The following is a 23,545-nucleotide window of genomic DNA, read 5'->3' as shown; positions in this document are numbered from 1 at the left end:
AATATTCTTCTTACTTGTAATAGTGGAAATAAGCATTAGGGCAAAACCGCGCGCCCTTAATTTGTGTGTTTTCGTCTCCTCTATCAAGAATATTATAATTTGCTGCTCTCTGGAAACTAGCCATTACCCGTTGCTTTTAATTAAAATATGTAAATAGCTTTTACATCCCCCTAGACAATACATATCCGCTGCATAACACAAAGTAATAAAACGCACCGCCCGCATAGTTAATAATCTCTTGCACATAGCTTTTAAACTAAAATTAAGATCCGATTGAGGCATTACGTTGGTTTGAGGAAAAAAAATCCCTGGTTTTGTTTTCAATTTCCTAGCGCTGAAATGAATAAAAAATGAAAATGCTCTATGTTCTGTGCTTCGAAACCTTCTGAAGCACAATCAGACCCGCGCAACATGTCAGCACACCAAATTACAACATCAATGGAGCGTTTTGGGGTTATATGAAAAACGAAAACCACACATGGTTTTGTTGAAATGTTGAGCGGGAATGGCCGACCTTTAAAATGATATTGTTAGTATACTTTCCTATCTCCACTGCATATTTTTCCTTCGTGGAAGACGTCTTACATTCAACACATTGCCGCGTTTAACGATATTTTGATTTACACTCGCCACATTAGCTCGGACAGTGGCGCCATCCCTGAAATGCAGACCAAAGTATCACTTCTTATACCTCCGTGTTTTAGCTATTTCAATTAAAACGTAGCTACTGCATTTGTGCCACTGAGCACGTACTGGTCTTAATCAATTCACGTTGAGTGTCAAAGAGAAATGATCGAGTGTTGTTTTGGCAGTTTCTTAGCAGGTGTTTCTTAGGCAGTGAATAACGATTGAACTAGAACCCTTACTGTATGCTTGGCTAAATTACGAAATACAATTCGGAGTGGAGCAAGAGTTGATACCATAGTTCCTCGACATCACTGCTTGTTTGTGGGCTGCCAAAGCTGAAACTTGAATGAAGATAAATTTGGATAACAGCTTCGTTGGTTTTTCGGGGTGAAGCGATATTCTCCTATCTTTATTTTCAAGAGTGATCAAAGTCTAGTTTTCCCTTCCAGCACCGACAATACATCGTCAGGTGATGCGTGTTCAATTTCGATCGATTCATTCATTTAGTTCTCAATGTAGAAACTCTGCAAGAGAAATCAGCTAGTTATCTGAAGGCGGTAGAATGACACGATTTCAATGATTTCACCTGTCTTCCTGTCTAGTTTAATATACATGAAATATATGCATTTCTTTCTAGTAATATAAATACAATGTATATCTGTTAGGTTACTCCAAATAATAATCAACCATCGTCTTGATAAATGAACAAATTGTGAAAATTGTGAAGACTGCCAAAAAGTACGAAATATTCAGCCTCGGCCTGAAAAACAACTGTCTTATAAAAGAGAGTGTGCTTAGTATTACACTAAGTTATGTCTTCCAGTTTCAGGTTAACTCAGCTCCTCTTTCGAATGTTTTTTGTTTCAGTCGTAATCGATGTTGAAGATTTGTCCAGCCAGGAGATGATCATGAGTGTTTCAAGAACAACCTTCCACTAAGAACGGCCAAGGTAATGCTCCGGCGCTAATCATATTTAGTCCTCCGTTTAAAAGCCAAAATTTCACAAAACCAAATGACAAGTGATTTTCCTGGCTACGTCGATGGTGAAGAATGCAAGTGAATATATGAAAGATCATATATTTGAACTGCGGAGAAAGATATGAAGACATGATTGATCATCGAAGTTATGTACACAACGTAAGCAGTCGTGAAATTAAAGCCTGAAAAAATTTCAGGCCTGAACGGGATTCAAACGCATGACCTCTGCGATATCGGTGCAGTGCTCTGCCAACTGAACTATCAAGCCAACTAGGAGCTAATTATCTTGTGACTTCGTTATATACCCGTAGATGGTGATGAAACTGCTTAACGGCCTGATTTTTTTTTTCAGGCTTGAATTTCACAATTACTTAAGTTGTGTATATAACTTCGATGATCAATCATGTCTTCATATCTTTGTCCGTAGTTCAAATATATGATCTTTCGTATATTCACTTGCATTTTTCACCACCTACGGGTATACAGCGAACTCACAACATGATCAGCTCCCAGTTGGCTTGATAACTCAGTTGGTAAAGCACTACACCGGTATCGTAGAGGTTATGGGTTCGAATCCTGTTCAGGCCTGCATTCTTTTTCAGGCTTTAATTTCACAACTGTTTAAGTTGTGTATATAATTGCGATGATCAATCATGTCTTCATATCTTTCTCCGCAGTTCAAATATATGATCTTTCATATATTCACTTGCATTCAATCAATCAATTCCCTATTGCGGCTTGAAACGACTAGCGTGTTCAATATTCAAATAATCAAGTCATTAATATAATCTTGGAGGTTACGCTTCACTTGGTTTGACTGTAATATCAGTTGCCGTGTTAAGTTTATTTTTAGTAAACTCACTCAGCAAATAACCAATCTTAGCTGCCAACTCGAAAGCTTTGCTACTTTGGCTGTTGCACACTGACTCAAATTGAACGTATAGTTATATAATCTCGATCATTACGTTTTCTATAGTTTCGTTTTTGTCTTACCTTTCCTTTGTATCCTGAATAGTGTGAATAAAGATTGTTGGATATTGTGAACAAAACTAGCACCGGAATGTTTTGTTTAGTTGTTAATCGTGTTGTTGGGGACAAAAAGGAAACATAAGAAACGATTAATACTGTTACTGATTGAGAAAATATAGTAGAATCGCGAAGAATGAATAAATAACCAGGGATCTAGAGAATTTGCGTTCCGCAGCTTTTCTTGCAGTGTTTTATTCTTTACATGAAAAATGATTGCAATCTGGAATCCCTCCCTGGCTAGTTTTGGGGAAAATTCAATGTTTTTCGCATTATTATACTCTCAGATTATCATCAGAAGTTCTATATACTTTTCAAAGTGAAGATCTAAACCAACAGCAAGTAAAATAAGAAAAATTGCTAGCAACAGCGAAAAGACCAAGGTAAAACCAATTTTGAAAATTAAGCAGTAAAAATAGATGTCGAGACACGAAACAGCTTGTACCTATTTTCCATTTCTGGGTTACAGCCTCGCGCTTTCAACATCGCCTCAAAATCATTTAGTACTTCAGACTTCAATAAGGTTTTAACTTTTAAATAAGTTCAAGATGGCACTACTTATTCTAAAATCAAATCAAAACGTATTGAAGTGGTACAAGACACACAGACTCTTCATGATTATAGATCATTGTCAACTTCGTTTAAATTCTTACGAGTACATTCTTCGGTTCTGTAACTTAAATGTTTACTGATGAAACCCTATTGTGAAAACATATGGTGTTGTTTGTTTTTCCACTTCCTGCAAAATGGAATTCAGGATTATTTTATTTTTTGAATTTTAAACTTGACGACTTTAAACCTTCCACTGTTAGCCTTGCAGGTCCGACATCATCGGCGCCTGTTATGTTTCCTCTTTTTAGTCTCTGTTTCTGCCGGTACCTTTAATAAACCCTGAGAGCCATGACGTTGATTGCGTCTGTTAATAACACCGATAATATTTTAATTAAGAAAGCCGGCAGCTTTGGTTAAGAAAAGAACACAATTTGCTTGCACACAGTGTGAATGCGGTCATTTTCGTTAGTACTTTAAAACACCTAAAAAGTGCTACCTAGATTTAATTAATACATTTGTAAATAGCACTGAAGTGGTGAACGTCTTTGAGCCGCTCATTTCAACTAAAATATAATTTAAATTCGTTGTTCCTCTGTCTAGAAAACAAAATGTTTGAGCTAGCTAGCTAGCTACGATCAAGAAAAAATCGATAACTTTGAGTTAATTTTGATCCATGTCGTAATATAGGCATATGAACCTAACGTTCTAATGGGCTTTGCATCAATTTTGGTCCAAAAAATGAACAGTAAAAAATTAAAAAAAGGTATATTTCACGAGGACTTTACGATGTTGTTTACATTATTATCCATCCAATTGTAGGGTTTTTATTGCAAATGTTAATGAGGTCAACATAAATGCTGTATTAAAGTATCACTCTGAGATATTTGTCATTTTGATGTGTTGCAGGAGGCTGTGTAGTTTTAGAGAATGGTCGTACTTTCATTTTCTACGATTTCACGATTTTCGTCATTTTCTTTCCTCAGCGGTTAAAAGAAGAAGATCATTACCTCATAAGACGAGGAATATGTTGTTATTGTTAGTTTCGACACTCGGGTTAACCTTCGTAACCTGCAACGGTGAGTAAATATATTTTACTGAGCTTTCTAATAAACTTAACTTACCAACTTTATTAAAACAAACCTCTCATTTACAAATATGGGATAGCATGAAAAAATGATTCTTAAAAAATTAACGTGAAAGGAAAATTCAGAACTGATCGATGTTAAAGCCGGGTTGTCGGGAGACTAATCTTGATCTGCTTTTACAAAACTCAGGACCAAATGGGAACAAATGGAGATTTAGGTTTGCACATCATTTCAAACCTTTTCATGGGTAAAATTTTAATTTTTTAATCGAATTTTTATCTTCTGATTGCCAATACAATTTCAAATAGTATTGCTTGACATGCCTCCTTTATCCCTTTGCTCCTAGAAACGAAAGAATCCTAAAAATTAGTGTTTAAATTCAAATAGCCTACCGCGGCCGGTCCAGTAGCTTATTATGTTCTTATGGTGTCATTTAGAAAGAAGTCGGTTCCACTTAGCTTTAATAGTTGTGAACAGTGATCGGTATCTGCGTCATTTTACCCGCAAGGGCGTCATAGATTGAAACTGGAAATGTCAGACATTTCATTTCACCCATTGGTGAAATGACATTATGCATCACATTAAACTGAGAGTTAATATCTTTTATTTGAATGGTCACATGCTAGGGTTTAAAACACCTCGCAGACCGTAATGACCAACCCTAAATTGTCCAAAATGAAAGAGCATTTGCACATCTTTTTTGGCCTTCCACTCCAAAGAAAGAGAACATAGCTGAAATACAGGCTACACACATTAGCGTTTTGTCCACATAATTAAAAAATTGAACCACCTAGGATCCGGCCGCGCTCACCTTTTTGGTAAAAAGTGAGTCCAGAAGCTAACTCTGGTGAGGTATTTTTTTGCGCGTCCCACATACATGCAAATAGCAATAAAATGACGTTGATCGATATTCAGTGCTATGTGTACCAAGAGATTTTGATCGTAATCTCTTGTGTGTACGTATTTTTTTTTCACAGCATCATTTGTTAAGACTGCGTGCGCCACGGATTTGGCAACCATTACGTGTCACAACGATTCCAAGATTTTCATCGAGTCCGTGACATATGGAAGAACTGACAACGTAACGTGTTTGGAGTCAAATCAAGCGATACCATCTTGTAATGCGTCTGTTGACTTGAGCTGGAGAGTGATGCCATACTGTCAGGGGCTGTCATCCTGTGTTATAAATGGATCGTACGACGGCGCAGTTATACCTTGTGATGGAAACAGAACAAATTACTTCAATATCTCTTACAACTGTAAGATAAGTAAGTTGGAAACATTGTTTGCTACATACAGTCGTGTTTAGGGATGGCATGAACATAAATAAACGGCAAACACGTAAAGAGTCAAAACTAATCTGTTATTTTGGGGCGCAAAACCATTGTCAGGAGTGGCGAATGGCCCTTAAAAAACCATGGGTCTCGCAAAACCTTTGTCGAATTTCACTGGTCTCGCAGTGTAGTTTTTTTATTGCAAGGCTAAGAAAGTCTCGAAGCACCGATTTTTATTTTTTTTTATAAATGACTTTGGAACGTCTTAGAACCTGAACATCTTCAACTCGTATTTAAAACACTTTGAAATCTCAATAAGTAGCGATTGAAAAAGTCAAAATGTCTCGGGCTTGCATTTAGCATTCATCACCTATTACAGTCCTGTGAGACCCACGAATCATGGGTTGCATGAACCTCATAGGATAATCTTAACATTCAATGTGTCTTTCGTCTTGGTTTGCCAAACACAGCAACATTTGTGAATACTTCTTGCCATTCTCTTGGAACCATGTCGTCAGCGATAAAGATTAACTTTTAAAACCTGCATTCTAATTAAAACTAGAGGAAGGAAACAAAGGGTCGTTCATTTATATTTTCAGCTCCCCACGTCGACGCATTTGTACATCACTGCTGACTACCACTTTTAACTAACTGGTGCATTTGACTCCTGCCATTCTGGACTAAATGCAGGGTGCGGTGTAATACCGTGTTTGGGACAGTTAGCAATACGTAATATAGATGTGTCCGTGGGGAAAGCTTCAACTATGTAAATGAATTAATATAACTATAATTTTAACGTTTACTGAGCTATAATTCCTTTACTCCTTTATTGCAGTCAACGAAACTGAATTTCCCGAGAATACGTACGCAAGCTTTGTTTGCCCAGTAGGGGAAGTATTCGTTATCCACAGCCTCGAATGGAGAGGAATAGAATATATCTTGAAAAACCGTACTATATCATCCCATAGCACCAACGCATTCTTCACTGCATCGACAAATAATCTGGCATACCAGACAAACGTTAAGATTTCTGCTACGCATGTCAGTGAAAGAAGCAACACCGCAGTGCTTGCTGGAGTAACTACTCCCAGCCAACTCCAAACGTCAGGAATTCAAGCGCTATCAATGCATTTTGTCGCTGAATCACTTGTGACTAGCCCTGGTACTTTGTTACCCACTACGGTGACTTCTTCTCCTAAGCTGAGTCAGGTCGCAATGTTATCAAGTTTCGTAGTATCGGCATCAGCATCATCAGAAGAAGAAGCACCACGATCATTATCATCATCATCATCACCTTCATTAGCAGCATCTCCAGTGTCACCTTTAGCATCATTTGCAGCATCAGCCTCAGCATCACTACCAGAATCGTCAAAAACATCCGCATCATTAGCAACATTGCCAATACCAACACTAGGATCATTAGCAACATCACCAGCGTCAAAATCAGCATCATTCGCACCATCACCAGTGCTAAGATCAGCATCTTCGGTAGTGGCATCTCCAACATCGTCGGAATCACTTGCAATGGCATCAAAATCACTGTTATTATCATCAGCATCAGCATCATCAGTGTCAGTGCCAGTGTCATTAGTAACAGTGTGTCCTAAGTCATCATCCAAATCATTAACAGTTACAGCAGCTCCAGCATCACTGCGGCCGGCATTATCATCACTACCACCACAATCATCAGTGCCACTGATGTCGTTACCTCAAAATGAAACAACGTCGTCTTCAATAACGGCTTCGTCATTCTTTCATCCTAAAATGGTGTCCTCTTCGGTGTTACAATCGTCGTTGAACTCTTCGAACTCCAGTGTGTTCAAACAAAACGACTGTGTAATTTACGAGTACTACAACATCACTAAAGTACTGAAACCCAAAAGAATTTTCACCTTCAGATTAGGACAATGCCGCGGGAAGAGAAGATGCAGCTTCAACGTAACAAGGAAAAAGCTGGGTGAACCTTATAAGGATAAAATAACGTCACTACGACTATTTATCAAAAACAGCTGTCAACCTGGTAAGCATACATAGATATAATTTACTTATATGTCATTAAGGGTGAATGAGTGATCTTGAAACTACAATTATCACGGGTCACCCTCATTAAATAAAGTCTTTCACTTCACTTCACTTCATTATATTGAATCATTGCTGTGAATTGCATATTCGTATTTTTTGTTTGGAATTTTACACAGTATTCATGGCATAAAGGTGGCTCCAAAGCTTACAAACACCTTAGATCGTGACAATCGCGAGATTTTCCTGCAAAATATGAATTCACTCTACCAGGTGTTGTCCTTAGCGTCACCATGTTCATTGCTTAAGCTCTCTAATGGTCGGTGAGTATTAAAGAAACCCACCGTCGTTCGGTTCTTGCGTGATCCAGCCTGGGTAGTTAATTGAGAATTGAATATTTCGTTAGCATCAAGTGGGTACCTGCAGTGGGAAAGCTGGAGTGCATGTCCTGATGTATGTGGTGTACGGTACCATCAAGTCAGAAGGAGGATCTGCCTCAATCCTACAAGAAAGGCTGGAGGAGCAGACTGTTCTGGATTAAGATCAGAGACTCGCCCGACAGGATGCTATACTCCATGTCTTGGTAGGTTATCAGAGTTATTTTGAGGTATTCCATTGCACAATAGATACGTGTCAACAAATGCGCGTTGGCCTAACGATTGGTCTTTGGATTCAGAGGTCCGGGTTTGTGTAAACACAGTGCGCCTTAGGATGAAAAACGAGTGAATTGTTGGGGGACATCTGTCAACTAACAAACCACCTAACTGGCCGAGTGACCGAGTGACCGAGTGACCGAGTAACCGAGTGACCGAGTGACCGAGTGACCGAGTGACCGAGTGACCGAGTGACTGAGTGACTGAGTGACTCAGGGACCAATTGACCAAGTGACTAACTAACTAATTGACTACTCCGTTGATCAGATAGAGAGCAGGTGAGCTCTTTAGCACAACATATTAACTGTACGTTTATGAGATTTATAACCCAACACGTGATAAAATAACACATTTTAGCACCTAAAATAGCACTGGGAATGTCTCTGGTTTTTTTTCAGATCGAAATTCCACAACCTGCGATTTTATGACAGCCAACTTGACGTGTCCAAACGGCACATTTATCAACATCAATACCGTATTCTACGGTCGTGACGTCGAAGTTAATATGACTTGCAACGTTACTGGTGCCAGTAATGGATCGTGCTCGTCGTCAGCTGATATGGAGGGCCATAATAGCGCACAAGTTTATGAACGATGCCAAATGAGACAAAATTGTACTTTCATGGTTTCCAATGACACGTTTCGAGATCCATGTCCTGGAGTTACCAAACACCTTAAAATAGAATACTCGTGCAGTCCTGGTAAGGATATGTATAACTCTTAAGATTTAGAAAACGCTGCTCTATTTCCCTTATTTTTAGTAGCCACTAAGTATCATGGCTGTAGCTAAACAAAACTATGATTGAGGCAATGTCCATGAAAAAGTTATGACTGAGGCAATGTCCATGAAAAAATTATGTCTGAGACAATGTCCATGAAAAAATTATTATGTCTGAGGCAATTTCCATGAAAAAATTATGACGGAGGCAATGTCCATGAAAAAAAGTGACTGAGGCAACTTCCATGGAAAAATTATGACTGAGACAATGTTTATATATTCATCTGATCTTAATTAGTTTCGATTGAGAAGATATATCAAACTCTTTAAAACGTTTTTTTTCTCTACAGTTCCAAACATCTCAAAGTTTGTCAAAGATACTCCGCTGCGCGTCGTTTTCTTTTCTCAGTGTGTGGAAATGTGGTAAAAACGGTCTCTTGTGTTTAATAGCTTACTTGAAAGTTGCTTCATCTTTTCTTGTAGTATTTAAGAGAACATTTTGCGATGAAGACAAAGCCCTTATCAGCTGCCCTCCTGAATTGCGTTTGGTTTTTCACAATACGCCTTTTTATGGCCAAGTGAATTCTTCCGAATCTTGCCCCGCATCTGGTTCAACCCCTTGCATCTCTGATCTGACATACGACGGCATCGAATATTTTTGCGATCACTACAGTTGTGACATACCAGGAGTATCCGGTAACAAGTTGGGCTTAAAAGGCCAGTACCAATGCAAAGACAGCAGTAATTATCTCACAGTGTACCACAGCTGTCAGCAAAGTAAGTAAAAGCACTAGCAGTGAAGATCGAGGGGAGGGGGAGGGAGGTGAAGAAAGATGTGGAGGAAAGATAAAAGTGACTTGAATGTACAATGGGTTATTTTAGGTATGAAAGTTGCAGGTGTTAATTATTGAAAAGAGGAGGAAATGTTTTGTTTTCTGAGAGAAATTATTTCTCGTACAACTTTAAATTTGTTCAGTTTTGGGCTCGTATTTCTCGACGGAACACCATCCGCCGGAGCCTCGTGCCCAGTCTTCCGCTCGCTATTCGCTCTTCCTTCAGCTTTAACTTGTGCTTTGTATTCTAGTTCCAAACTCTAGAGCAACCTTAACGAAGTCAAGCCTCTGACGGAGGCAGAATGTACTGATGTTTTATCGATATAAAAAGAAGAAAATTCGTGTAAATTTGTACTGGCTCGAGAGAGGTCAAGATAATAAACGAATATTTACTCACGTCATTCTTATTACAGTAGTTTGAAAATAAAATCGAGATGCCCCAATGTTTTCTTTCGTAGAGGACGCCGTTTACACTGCTTGGGGATCCTGGCAGTCCTGTGAGACATGCGGTCTCACCACCCGTCGAACAAGATCCCGTGACTGTATTGACCCTGGGGTACCTTATACTCCCATGGGAGCCTGTTCCTGGAGGGATAAAAATGAAAGGGAACATTGTTATCATCGCTGTGGAGGTTTGGACTGTTATTGAATAAAAAGTTGGCCGCATTTTAAGAGCCATTGCGAACAGTTTTTAAAATTCGCTGGCTGCCCACGCTTAAGGTGGTTCGATACAGTCTTCTCTGGACCATACCTAGCATTTTCAATTGGCGTTTTACCAACCTTTCCTTAGCCTGATCGATGTGAAAATTACACCAGTTTTTGGAAAAGATTGAAGTTTGGTTGAATTTGTTTTTTAAGGTAATCGATATTGTTACCGCCATATCGCGAAGCCAATCTTGACTGGTCTCCAAACATCGTTTTAAAAAAGAACAAACGTTTAAGTTTATTCACGACAACGAGTTTGACTGAAAATAGAACAAAAATAAACAATTATTTGCAACTTTAGACGGCTGAACGGACAAACCCCGAAAAACACAAACTTACAGCTTTTTCCCGAAATGAATGATTGACCTCTGGTAGACGATGATCGCGAAAAGGAAATTACAAGAACAGCGACAACGACTAGCTCTAATATAACTCGAAGGATGTTAGTTTGACCGTTGCCACAGAATTTAAACTACTAGTCTTATTAGCATATTGACCTCACGCGCGCGCGAAAATACCAGATGTCCCGCGGGGCCTCTTGTAAGCATAATTAGTAAGAGTGTTACAGATATTTCATGGAAACGATAAACCAAAAAATGAAAATCGGAAAAGCGTGAATTTTGGACGAACCAAATCTGCTATGGAAAAGCTGATTGCAATTTCTGAAATTACGATGTATGGCAAGGGGTATATTGAAGAAAAAACAAATTCTGTATGTTTGATATAAAACTAAGGTAAGTCTAAACGTTTTCGATCTCTGATGATGATCAAACAGATCGAAAACGTTTAGACTCAATTTTAATAGCTTTTTACCTTACAGTTTTAAATTTTACTTTTATCGGCGAAATGTATATATTTCTGTATGTTTGATTTCGAATAAATAGAGAAAACATTTCAAACGATGCTTTTTGTTTGCTATTTTCATTCTTTTGTTTTATCGTTTCCATGGAAATATCGATAACCTTTGAAAACACATTCAACCAAACTTCAATCTTTTTCCAAAAACTGGTTTTATTTTCGCATCGATATCATACTAAGGGAAGGTTGGTAAAACGCCAATTAAAAATGCTAGGTAGGTTTCAGAAAAAACTGTATCGAACCACCTTAAAATGTTTGGGCGCCCCGTTACACTGCAATATTGGACAGTGTTGTAAAGCACGATTAAGCTTATCTTGGATAAGCGTGAAAATTTTGACCACAGTTTTACAATTTTCTAATATGAGCCGTTTTCTGGTTATAATTTATGTCCGGTATTGATACTAACTAATTTTAAATCCTTAAAAAAGTAGCAGTGGAAAGCTCTTTGTAACAAAAGAACTCAAAATATTGATCAGTTTATTATCTGGATCTGATTCTTAATCGGCTTTGCAAGGCTCGCTACCGGCCCCTCCGAAATACAACAGAGTAAAATGACGTAAACTTGCAGTTCAGACTACTCTTCCATCCACCTTCCTCCACTTCAGTTCGCTTTTTTTAGGATATTATGGCGGACAATGTCGTACTACGTCGACTGAACCAAAAGTTTATAAATAACAGTTATTCAAACGTTTTGGTTTTGATTGACTTCTATTAACATTATTCAGTCACTTTTATTAGTGTATTTCGATATATTACTTCTCAAACTCATTAATAATTCATCAAGTTAAAACAAAGGAAATCACAACCGTGAAGGAAGTTTGGGTACCCGGTCGTAATTATCGAAGATTTTGACGATTATGCTTCTCCGTTTGTTTCGATTGAGAGGAGACAGTGTTTTATCGGCAATCCAAACACCTCGAATTCCGTCAGAAAATACTCCACTGCGCGTCGTATTTTTAACTCTCTTCTCAATGTTCGGATATCCCGATGATACACTGTCTCTCATTTTTGATATTTTACATGGATTGTTTCATTGTATCTACTACATTCCGTTTTGTAAAAAAAAAAAACACTACTAGCCTTTGTGCTATAAACACTGCCGGGAGTAAACAAAGGTATTATTTATTATTATCAGGAGCCATAATCGGGGACGGAGACCGTAAGCGCGCGCCATTTCAAGTATTGGGGTTGTCCCCATGATATGGGACAATAATTCTATTTTTAGAACAAATTGCGCCATCACCTGCGGCACACGCGCGTACATGCTGCGAGGATTTTTGCGGATGTCGCGCGGGGGAAATGGCGTCCGAAATTCCCGAAATTTTTCATGTTTTTGGCCCACAACTCAACGCGTTTACGTCTGTTGGAATTTTGCTTACGTATTTTCGTCGTAAGCTGCTCCAGTTTGAGTGAAGTAAGACAGTGTCGAATTTAGTTATGTTCCGCTGTAAGCTTATATATATCGCTGACCAAATTGTGTTCCGACGGATGCTTCTTTTACATGAGGTGTACATTACTCCACTTTAAATTTCACATATGTTGAAGATTAACAGCTTTTCCATTACACAGCAAAAAACTAGCTGGATATATTTAGATATAGCAGAGCTTCAGGACTTCATAGTTTGCTAGCTCCTCTTGCCACACGCTTGCAAGGAATTTGTCAGTCTATCGCGACCGAAAAGTAAAACAAAATAATTCCTAGTTTGAGTTTAGCTTGAATTGTAAGCAGCGCTTGATGTTTCATCAAGGCGTAATAACTTTACGTCCGTAGATACTTCTCAGTTTTATTCGTGCAAAAATCCAGTAAATTCTCTGTTGTCGATGAATGAGAGCGCCCGCCGATGCGTGTTTTGTGCAGCCAGTAAACATGACAAATTGCACCGAAGTTCCATCGCTCTGTCGTGTGAGAGCGTACATCGAACTCAAACAATAGCTCTATAGTTTTTCAATGTGTTTAAGATTGATAAATGTTTGAGAACATATTAAGCTTAGCTGAAAATATGTGAATAAAGCAGAAATAATCACCAAAGTTACGATGACGCTTTCTTTAATCAACTTGGAATAATGATTTCGATTTTGTTGATCGAGTTATCAAAACTCCTTGTCTATTTTCATTTTTGCAGTGTAAAACTTCACTATGCTTATGTTGAAGAAACACACATGATGTTAGTAGCCCTTTTTGCGTTCGTGAAATTTGTTGCAGCATCTCAGCACAAAAGATAACGAAAGAAATCTTTGTCAAGATTTGTTGACAATTGAAAACATCGACTCGGACTTGAAAGTGCACGAGCTGCACTATGCAAATGAGCTAATTGTACGCATCAGACTTTCCTTTCACTGAACTTTTGCAAACTCACCAAACAAGCAGAAACAATAAGAAACCATCAAAACAGGTTTTGGTAATGATTAACCATTGTCTGAGAAATTCACAAATTAACTCGATACCAGAGTAGAGAGTTTTCTTGCTATATTCTTAAGTCAGAACAAACGCAAAAACATACGCGTAAGCTTACAACTAGCGTGAGCAGATCTTATTATTCATTTCCAGCGCGAGATTAAAGTCTTGTTTTCTACCATGAAAAACCCACCTTTTCCGTTAGTTCAGAGCATAAAACTACATATAAGTGCCTTGGTTCGTATTCCCTGCCTTATTCCCTGCCATCGCTGTGAAAAATGCGCAAGAGAATCTCTCAACTCTCACCATTTGATCACGCAACGTGACAACATCCACGCGAGAGCCCCGGACATGTGCGTGAATCCGTGCGGATATATGACGTCAGGATGGCGCAATTTGTTCTAAAAATGGAAAAATTGTCCCATATCATAGGTGCGCGCGGATCCCAAGACTTACGGTCTCCGTCCCCGATTATGGCTCCTGTTATTATTTATTATTAAATTCTCAGCCTCGGATAATGCAATTCCAGCTTTCTGATTGGTTCACTGGATCTCGGTTACCAGCCATTATACCTGCGTTTGACCTTATATGGAAATGAAAGCGGCAAATGTCGCTCGGCATGAGCTTTTCCGCGTGAAGCGAAGTTTCGACGACAAAAAAAATGGATGAAAAAAAGCACATTTGGTGAGCTATCTACACAGGAAATACAGGGAATTATGGACAATGCTGTCCCAGTAACAACAAAAAAGCCACAAAGCTCGAGATAAGAGTATTTAACGGCGCGTATACGTTAAGTTTCCCTTAAAGTTGCAAAATTAAAATATGACCGGCGAGATTTTACGCATTCGTGAAGATTATGTAACAAAAACAAATTTTACCTGAACAGAATGGCTTGCTAGTCCTGGTAGCACCAAATTTTCGAAACCGATATAAGAAATGTCAAAAGAAGAACTGAATGTTCAGTTGAAGTGTTTTTACTCGTCTGCGAGGAAGAAAGATGACACGTAAATTTCAAAAGTTCATTGATTAAATCCATTAAAGCCGCCAGTTGATCATTTCCTTCGCACGCCGCCGCACAACAAACCGTTTTCCATTATCTCTGACCAGGCAAATAAGTTATTAGAGCATATGCATTTGTAAACGGCCGCAGGTAAACAGGCATAATTGCCGGCGTAGTCCATAAGAAACCAGTTTCCAATGAGCAGATGAGGAAACTGTTCGAGTAAGCAAGCTCGGATCAGCCGAGAGCAAGAATCCCGCACAGCTACAGAGGACGACCTAGTTTCATCTCAGTCTCTTTTTTGGCCGACGACGACGAGAAAATCAACGACAGCTAGCGCCAACAATTCTGTCCTTGCGAAAAACACCTCAAGGAGTTGAGTGTTTTGAGCTGAACCGAAGTAAGCCAGGTTCTTTACCAGCCACGAAAAACCACCGAGTGGCCTCGGAGATTCTGAAGATGAATCTGACGCTAAAATAGTTTCTGTCCTTGACTCTAAAACTGACCAACAATGAGCTCCACACATACAGCTCGAAATGCCAAGGCTTTCAAAGCAAGGGAATCCTGAGAGAGATCTTGTCGAGAATAATTTTGGAACTTGAACGCTTTTCAAACTTTCTGACCAAGGTTATATCTCCTTCATTTGATAGACGTTTCTTGAATTCTACTTGATTGCAATTTCATTCAGCAAATTCGCTTGCTTCGCTCTCAAATTTTTCATTCAACTAATTTTACAAACGGCGAGCGTGTCATGTGATTTCCCACTTGTTGTTGTTTTTGTCACATCGACTTCCGGTCGTTTTGTAAAATTAAAATCCAATAAAATTAAGCTATATTTCCAAGAATACAAACGCACCGAATTTAATAAAACAATTATTCCATTCGTTGCTCATTTTCAGATCTCAATATCAGCCTTAATGAGGGCGAAAATACCACAATTGTCTGTCCTATGTTCGGGCTAAATGAGAAATATCATACGGTGATTGAGATCCGGTCAGTGTTTTACGGAAATGGCAGCTGCTCGTCAAACAACAGAAGCAAGATTGCTGTCATGAAACGATGCCAGGGAAGACGACAGTGTTATCTGGAAGCTTCTGCAGATATTTTCAACGATTCATGTCCTGAGATTAAGAAACCTCTTAATGTCACTTACAGATGTCAGTCAAGTGAGTGCAGATAGGTTGGTAGTTGTAGGTAAAGGTAAAGTCTTTATACGAGCCAAGTGGTCCAACAGGCCGGCGCTTACTCCTGTTTCTACAGCATGAAGCGACTAGGAGTATTTCTAATCCCCCCTCGATGGCATGCTAGTCCATCGTAAGTAGTGTGAAACCTTAGTGCCGACTGGCTCATAGCTGCTGGGGCTTATCCCGGTTTCTGTAGCACTGAGGCGGCTAGGAGTATTTTTACTCCCCCCTAGACAGGGTGCTAGGCCTGGTCACTCCCCGCAATTTGTTAGGTTTCCCCAACAATTCTCCGGTAACCATTTATACTCCTGGGGGGAGAGAGGCACTGTGAGAGTTAAGTGTCTTGCTCAAGAACACAACACAGTGTCTCCGGCCAGGGCTCGAACCCGGACCGCTCGATCCGAGGACGAGCGCACTAACCATGAGGCCACCGCGCCTCCACCGTAAGCTGTAAGCCTCCACCGTAGGTCCATCGTAAGCCTGATTGAAATGCAAAGTGTCTGTAAATGTCCCTTATTCTCGATCATTTCAGTCTCATCTCCGATCGATCCCGACACTGAGTTACAACTCTCTACACACCAACTCGAGTTCGCTTTTTTTGTTTTCCCTAGACGGGTGCGAGTTATCGAGAGTCAACAGAAGTATTGATTATCTCACCAAATATTTATAAATAATGTTATGATTTCTACCTTCTTTCCCAAGTTTATCATATGAGCCAGTTCGAGTACTGGACATTGATACCACGTGATCTGCATTGCTATGACGACATGGTGATTGTCACCCATGCTGTTTCCTGGCAGAGAGACGGAGAATGTGCTGGTAATTCCAACGCAATGAAGATAATTCAGAGTTTATGCGACGGCAGGAACTCCTGTTATATCGATCACAGCAAATCCATATTAGGAGGTTCTTGTGGGTCGCAATTTGAATTTACAATGTATTACAGCTGCCAGACAGGTAAGATATAACTAGATATTTAGTATTGGGTAATCAATATCAACCCTTCGCTGGGCTTTGATCCGGGGCTTTGATTTTCACAGAAAACTTAGATTAAAGGAGAAATTTAATGAAAGATACCAGGCACACAGTTGCAACTGTTTGTAACTGGGAGAAATTGAAGAGGAACTTGTCGAATTTACGATTGCAATTACGAATGAATTTACAAACGTTCAGTAGGGCTACCAGTATGACAAAGATTGCCACACAATCACACACAACTCCCAATGTTGATATTGCAACATACATCGTCTAAAGCGGTTTTTCAGCCATTCTATCTCACATATAACGTGATTTGAGCATATATACGCTTTTTCATTAAGCAAGGAAAAGGGTGCATTTTCAAGCGTTTATATAATCTGCTTTGCAGCCGTGTACAATTATCAACTAAGTTCCTCGGGACCATACTGCGCGAACATCGCTCCTTGGTCTTCTTCTTCTGACCGAACACAGCGATCATCAAATTGTAAAATGCGAATTTTTAAGATCTCCCAAGTTTTTATATTTCTCGGATATTACACTCCAAATTATATACTCTCTCACAACTCACCTTTCTCTACTGTAAGTCGTCAGTAGTGATATGAGTTTCAACGGACACTTAACACCTGTTAACACCGATGGCACTTAGATTAATTACCTATACTGATCTGAATCAACAAGGTCGATTTGCGTCACATTAGGAGAGTGAATCTAGCTGAAAATACGACTCCTCTGTTCCCCTGTGCAATTAATACTGTCCAAACATCGCCCCAACAACAACAACAACAACAACAACAACAACAACAACAAAAACAGCTAGCTTTATTTTCATGACCATAAATACATACAATGTTGAAGAAGCTTTTGTAAACTAAAACTAAAACTAAGACAGTAATGATTTTCCTGAACATCTGATAAGGTTATGATATAGCGATCAAATCGGTTTGATTTGAAAGTAGAATACTCTACGAGTGCAGCCAGTGCAGTTTGTTTATAAAATATATGACTGTATGGATGGACTGATATTGGCTGCCACGCGCGGCTCATACGGCTAACATGCGATCTCGTCCCTGCCTTGAATTGTCAAGTGGATCTGAACTTTAGAATAATGGTCTGTATAACTGCATTACTATTTATTCCTTTCATAAAACAACTCCCAAAGCATATGGAGGACTAGACACAGAGTGGTCTTCTTGGAGTAACTGCACCGAATGTGGACACACACCTGTCAAGACAAGAATCAAGACATGTCTCAGTCCTGTCACTAAAACCAGTGGAGCCCACTGTCCTTTGATTCAGCAAATTGCTCCTTGCAACTACCCATGCCCAGGTAAGCTTAGTAAACAGTTGTGCATTTCCGCTCGGTTCTTTGCTGCTCACTGCACTGGCAAGATCCAGCAAGTTCCAAAGACCGCTCCACGGTTGCATCTTGGCTTCCGGACTCTAGTATCATGCATGTTGTTGCCTCGTTAGGTCTCACTCTACGTATTAATTAACGAGCCACAAATTTAGTCGTTAGGTACGAAAATTGGAAAATTTTAACTGTTAGCCGTAAAAAGCCAAAATTGTAAGGGGCCACCCCATTCAGACCCATATTCCGAGTTGTCTCTTATCCGTAACTACATATTGTATTTCTTGTTTTCACAGTCATTGGGTTATCTTTTGTCAGCAACAATTTTTCCGTGGTTCTGGGTCAAAACTTGTCTGTTTCGTGGAAATTGAGTCTCGGGACAAACTCGACCGTGGTCATCAACTGGGGAGATGACATTGGGAACGAAACCGTATCTCAGAATATTTTGGCAAACGCTACAACCCCGTTTTTCCTTACAAACGAGCATAATTACACATCAGAAGGTGACTATGCAGTCAAAGTCTACGCTTTTAATTTCTTCAGTAACCAGACAATTTGGAAAATGGCACATGTCCAAGTAAAACTCTCTGGGCTAAACTTCACGGCGCCTAGTGCTGTAGTAACAAATACATCATCTCGTTTCAACATTTCATTGGATGTCATATCCCTTAGTGCACCTAACATTTCCTTTCTTTTCGGAGATGGGTCGGCTATCAGTTCGATTAGCTTCGAGGCAAACTATTCCTACCCTCAAGCTGGCCTGTTCCCTGCTAAAGTGATCGTTGCAAACAAGGTGAGCATGCTAACATCAACCCGCCAGGTAATTGTGCAAGATCTTGTGGAAGGGTTTAGGGTTGATCGAGATGTTTACTTTGTGTCAGTCGGAGAAAGAGCACGGTTTTTATTCTTTATAGCCCAGGGAACGAACGTATCAGTAAAGGCGACGTATGATGAGTGCAAACTCCCATTCTTGACCACCTGGTTGAGCGGACCAAGCAACTTGGACAGTTTGGTGACTTGTGTTTTTGACACTGTTGGAGTTTGCAATGGCCTGTTTTACGCCTCTAACGCTGTCAGTCAAGCTAACGCGTCAGCTTTGATCATAAGTGAAGTTGCCATACATGGATTCAACGTGACGATCCAGTGTCTTAGTGTATACCCGTCGTGTTTCCAAGAGGATCGAATATTATTTTTCCTGAGCCTTACAAACGGAACTCTCCCCAAGTTTGTGTTTAACATGGGCGATGGGCACACAATAACGACGACAAACAGAATCTTTAATTATTCATTTTCAAGTAATGGGTCCTTTGACGTCAATATCAGCGCATACAATAACGTCAGCAGCGAAAGTGTTCTCCATAGAGTGGCCGTTTTGAGGCTTGTGCCTTTAGTCGGAGTTGAGGTCGCCTGCAACAAAACTGTTGGCCTGTCTGACATGACTGTGTGCTCTTTAGCTGTTCAGCAAGGTACAGCCTTCCAGTGCTGGTTAAATCTTGATGGTAGAGGACAGAGCAAAGTATTTTTTATGTATTCTAACTTGACATCGTCCTGGACTTATAAGTATACGTGGTATGGATCTTACACGGTCACGTTTACATGCAACAACACCATCAGTTCAAGCAGCGCTAAGTATACAACGAAGGTTGTACCAAGGACACTTGAGATGAGCATAAACCACAACGGCCCAGTTATGGTCAAGAATGTCCTGACGCTGAACCTCACAGCAGGTGAAACAGGATATCCTTCCTGTTTTACTTTAGATCTTGGAAATAGCCAAAAGGTCTCTTTTGGACCGCTGAGCTGCACGCCAAATGATGGTGAAAATTACATCGAAAATTCATCATTTACCTATCCGTCCGTGCTATATAACTACAGTTATAGTACCGCTGGGGTCTACAATATAACTTGGAGTGGTCAGAATGGATTCGAATGTGTGTCAGTAAACACCACTGTGGTAGTAACAGAGCTACCTTGTCGTACGCCTGATGTGACTCTGTCGAACATTGCAAGCAATCCACTTACACCAACTGGAATTACACGCTCTAAAGAAGTCACTATTCGTTCTCGGTACCACATCGATTGCGAAGGGGCGACAGGAGCGACTCTTCAATGGGAAATATCTAAAAACGAAACGGGGGAGGGATTTGTGCTGCAGAATACCAAGGTGACAGCAACGTCGCACCTCATTTTACTGTCCAAGGAACTAGAGTATGGATTATATCTTATCAAACTTACGCTCACATTAGTCAACGCCTTTAGTATCAAGGGTATTGCTGAAGGATACGTTAGAGTCACAACCTCCGATCTGATCATCGACATGCAGGAAGGCTCCGCCAACGAAAGGATGTATTCACGACCAGTGGTTATCAACGCAACTGGTTCACGGGACCCTGATACCTTAGATAGAAGTGGCTTGGAATTTAAATGGTACTGCTATAATATAACTGACAGGTTTACAGACTTCAGTGCCTCAAAAACACCTCTTTCCACTTTATTGGATGTCCTCGTTGAGAATCCATTGCCAGATGGCTGTTTCAATCAAAACGGAACATTACCAATGAATTCCTCACATATATCTCTTCCTCGACAAAAGATAATCAAGAATGGAATTTATGTAATTAAATTAGTGTTGGTGTCCGGTAACAGAGAGGCCACAAAATCAACAGTTATCCAAATGAAAGACGCGGAAATATCTCAGTTCCATATAAGGTTTGCATTAACATATTGTAATGTAATACAGATTCGATACAACGTTTTATCTGATTGGCTAATCAAAGTAACTGCTTATACCCGGTTTATCTATTCATCGCACTTCTGTGTCTCCCAGCCAGCCAGAGGAAGACAAAAATAACTCGAGCAATGACCATGTTTGGATGCCGAAAACTAATGCCTGATTTTCTCTTTGAGACATGCCTGCAGAGAATCATGGTAGTTGTATTAATCATCTTGGACTGCACTGCTGCATTGTTTTGATGGACACAAGTACCCTGATTCCCTGCAAACGTGTCTCATAGAGAGAATTAGCCATTGTATCCTAAAGAGAACTAATTGGAAACAGCAGTTTTCATTTTTCAAAGCCACCAGTGACACAGTGTGTGACTTCTAGCCCCTAGCCTAGTGATTCCTCGAACTGATTATCTTAAGAGATGTTTTTCGTACAGCGGAGTTCAGTTGTGAAACAACTTACGTACCTATAGACCTAAGACAAGCATCTTCACTGATCGATTTCAAATCAAAATTAAGTCGCCACAGTTTTAAGTAATATCTTAATTTTATGCAAATGTTTAGACACTGCCTCCATGAAAAGCAGTTTTTAATTGACTGATGGAAAAACCGTGTATAAATAAAGTTATCTTATCTTATCTCTCTTGTTTCAATTATGATGAGACAAACGTTTTGTATTTCAGGTGCAAAGTGAACTGCAAACACATGGTTCTCACTACTGATATCCTGTCCGTCACAAGTCGATGTGTCTCTAATGAGTGTTCAAAAACAAACTCAACGTCGTCATTTTCTTGGGAACTTTTCTACAGGAACGTTAACGAGACGGGTCTGTTAAACTGGATCGAAGTAGATGATCTGGAGAGCATTGCACTATCAAACACAAGCTCAAAGAATCTTGTGCTGAAAGCTAATGTACTAAAGCCAGAGATGTCCTACGTAATACGACTCCGGTACAGATCATTCCCTAATGAAGGTCTCACCGAATACAGCTTTACTACTAGTCGTCCTCCACACGGAGGGAACTGTTCCGTGGGTCCTTCCGAAGGTAAAGCTTATGAAACCATGTTCACGTTTGGATGTTCTGGGTGGAAGAGCAAGCATTTGCCTCTTCTTTACGTGTTCTCTTACTATGATCCATACACGCAACTAAAGCCATTGCTTTTTAGAGCAGAGGAAGAACAGTTCTCAGTCAAACTGGCTCCAGGAGAACCAATTGACAAGAACTTCGAGCTTACGGTCTTTTTCAGCATTATCGATTCTCTTGGAGAGCGCATAGCGGATCAGAGATCAATTAAGGTAAAAACACATTATGCAAGAAGTATCGGTGCAAGTGTTTCCATTTAAATGGTTGCTTAACCATTGTAGCTACACTTAAATCAATCCAGTACGGAAGTAAGAAGTGTTTTCTAGCCAAAACTTATCGAAAAGACTGATGACAGTTTTAACCCCATTCAGTTCGGAAGCGCCTTTGAGGCCCTTGCCAACTTTCAACCCTTGTAGCTTTATAACCTTGAAGTAACATTTTCCATATGGACCTCACGCTAGTTAAATAACATATTTATCTCTCCTTGCAGGTACTTCCGCGCAATTTTGTCCAGTCAGAACTCGATGACTTGGTTTTGAACTACAACAGCAAACTTGATTTTTACATAAACATCGGAGACATCGATTCAGTTTCTGAATTGGTCAGCGGTGTACTCTCCAACCTTAACTATGAGGCAACACACTTAGGGAATGATTCAAGCGTTTACGAATTGCAGAAGGAGGTGAGGTCTGTATTTATACCTAATCGTAGCTTTTTGATACGCTTCGGCGGCATATCGGGCGAGTTTGATCGAACCATGGTTCGTATTCGAGCCAAAATACCCCTGGCGAGACCAAACGAGCCTGATACGCCTCCGAACTGTACTAAAAACGACACGATTAGTTATTTACCGTACCCAAATTCGGCCAAGTGACCATGATATCGTAGCCATATCAGATCAGTGCTTGACGTGGCATTTCATTGGTTAATTTCGAATATGGGAGCGAATATGCAGAGAAACGTGCACACAATTGCCATTCCAAGAATTTTGGATAGAGCGTCGAGTTTCTAAAAACAAGCAATAAAAAAAAACAAAAAATCAAAATAATAAACAAACAAACAAAGAAGGGCAAAGAAGCACTCTGCATTTTTTTCCTCGACAACAAGTCGAAACTAGTTCAGCGCCGGATCAAACCTAGTCTCCTCCGCAGCCGTTTTTTGGGATGTCACGCAACGCTCCCCCCGAAACGTGACATCCCAAAAAACGGCTGCGGAGGAGACTAGATCAAACCATAACAAAGTAAAGATCTCAATATCATGGGTGATATCAAATTTTACTGCCCAACCTTTTTTTCCTACAGGTCCGCTATACCGTCATGGAAAAGATCTCCAGAATTCCGATCTCAACCCTGACAGAAGTCAATCAAGTTTCAACCATGATAGCGGCAGCTGCAGAGGTCAAGGAGCAAGTTAACTCAACAGCTCAGGTACAAATCTATAACAGTCATTGGGCATTTCGGGTTTAAGTAATCTGCTAACTGATGCGATTCTTCATTACGATCTT

The 23,545-nt window shown here is 39.9% G+C and overlaps 1 protein-coding gene across 3 annotated transcripts in view; it reads left to right on the top strand.

The window, feature by feature from the left end:
• Positions 1–23,545, top strand: part of LOC110041858 (polycystin family receptor for egg jelly-like) — a 33,698-nt gene that overhangs the window by 1,439 nt on the left and 8,714 nt on the right. The window contains exons 1-16 of one of the 3 annotated variants that reach the window (XM_020747184.2): positions 694–1,096; positions 1,495–1,576; positions 4,167–4,259; positions 5,246–5,536; positions 6,378–7,562; positions 7,968–8,144; positions 8,613–8,915; positions 9,416–9,709; positions 10,224–10,397; positions 15,623–15,889; positions 16,610–16,864; positions 18,045–18,212; positions 18,530–20,942; positions 21,641–22,253; positions 22,532–22,723; positions 23,343–23,468. In XM_020747184.2, coding sequence (XP_020602843.2) covers positions 4,208–4,259; positions 5,246–5,536; positions 6,378–7,562; positions 7,968–8,144; positions 8,613–8,915; positions 9,416–9,709; positions 10,224–10,397; positions 15,623–15,889; positions 16,610–16,864; positions 18,045–18,212; positions 18,530–20,942; positions 21,641–22,253; positions 22,532–22,723; positions 23,343–23,468 — 6,510 coding nt within the window. In that variant the 5' untranslated portion in view covers positions 694–1,096; positions 1,495–1,576; positions 4,167–4,207. Of the gene's footprint in view, positions 1–693; positions 1,097–1,486; positions 1,577–4,166; positions 4,260–5,245; positions 5,537–6,377; positions 7,563–7,967; positions 8,145–8,612; positions 8,916–9,415; positions 9,710–10,223; positions 10,398–15,622; positions 15,890–16,609; positions 16,865–18,044; positions 18,213–18,529; positions 20,943–21,640; positions 22,254–22,531; positions 22,724–23,342; positions 23,469–23,545 lie in introns of those variants that run through there. The other 2 variants (XM_020747183.2, XM_089297837.1) reach the window with 2 other exon arrangements.

The sequence above is a fragment of the Orbicella faveolata genome, unplaced genomic scaffold, assembly GCF_042242905.1.
Source record: "Orbicella faveolata isolate gen_17 unplaced genomic scaffold, um_ofav_v1 contig_3, whole genome shotgun sequence".
Taxonomy (NCBI): Eukaryota; Metazoa; Cnidaria; class Anthozoa; order Scleractinia; family Merulinidae; genus Orbicella; species Orbicella faveolata.
The sequence above is the reverse complement of the archived record's forward strand: the minus strand, read 5'-3'. Positions and strand labels throughout refer to the sequence as shown.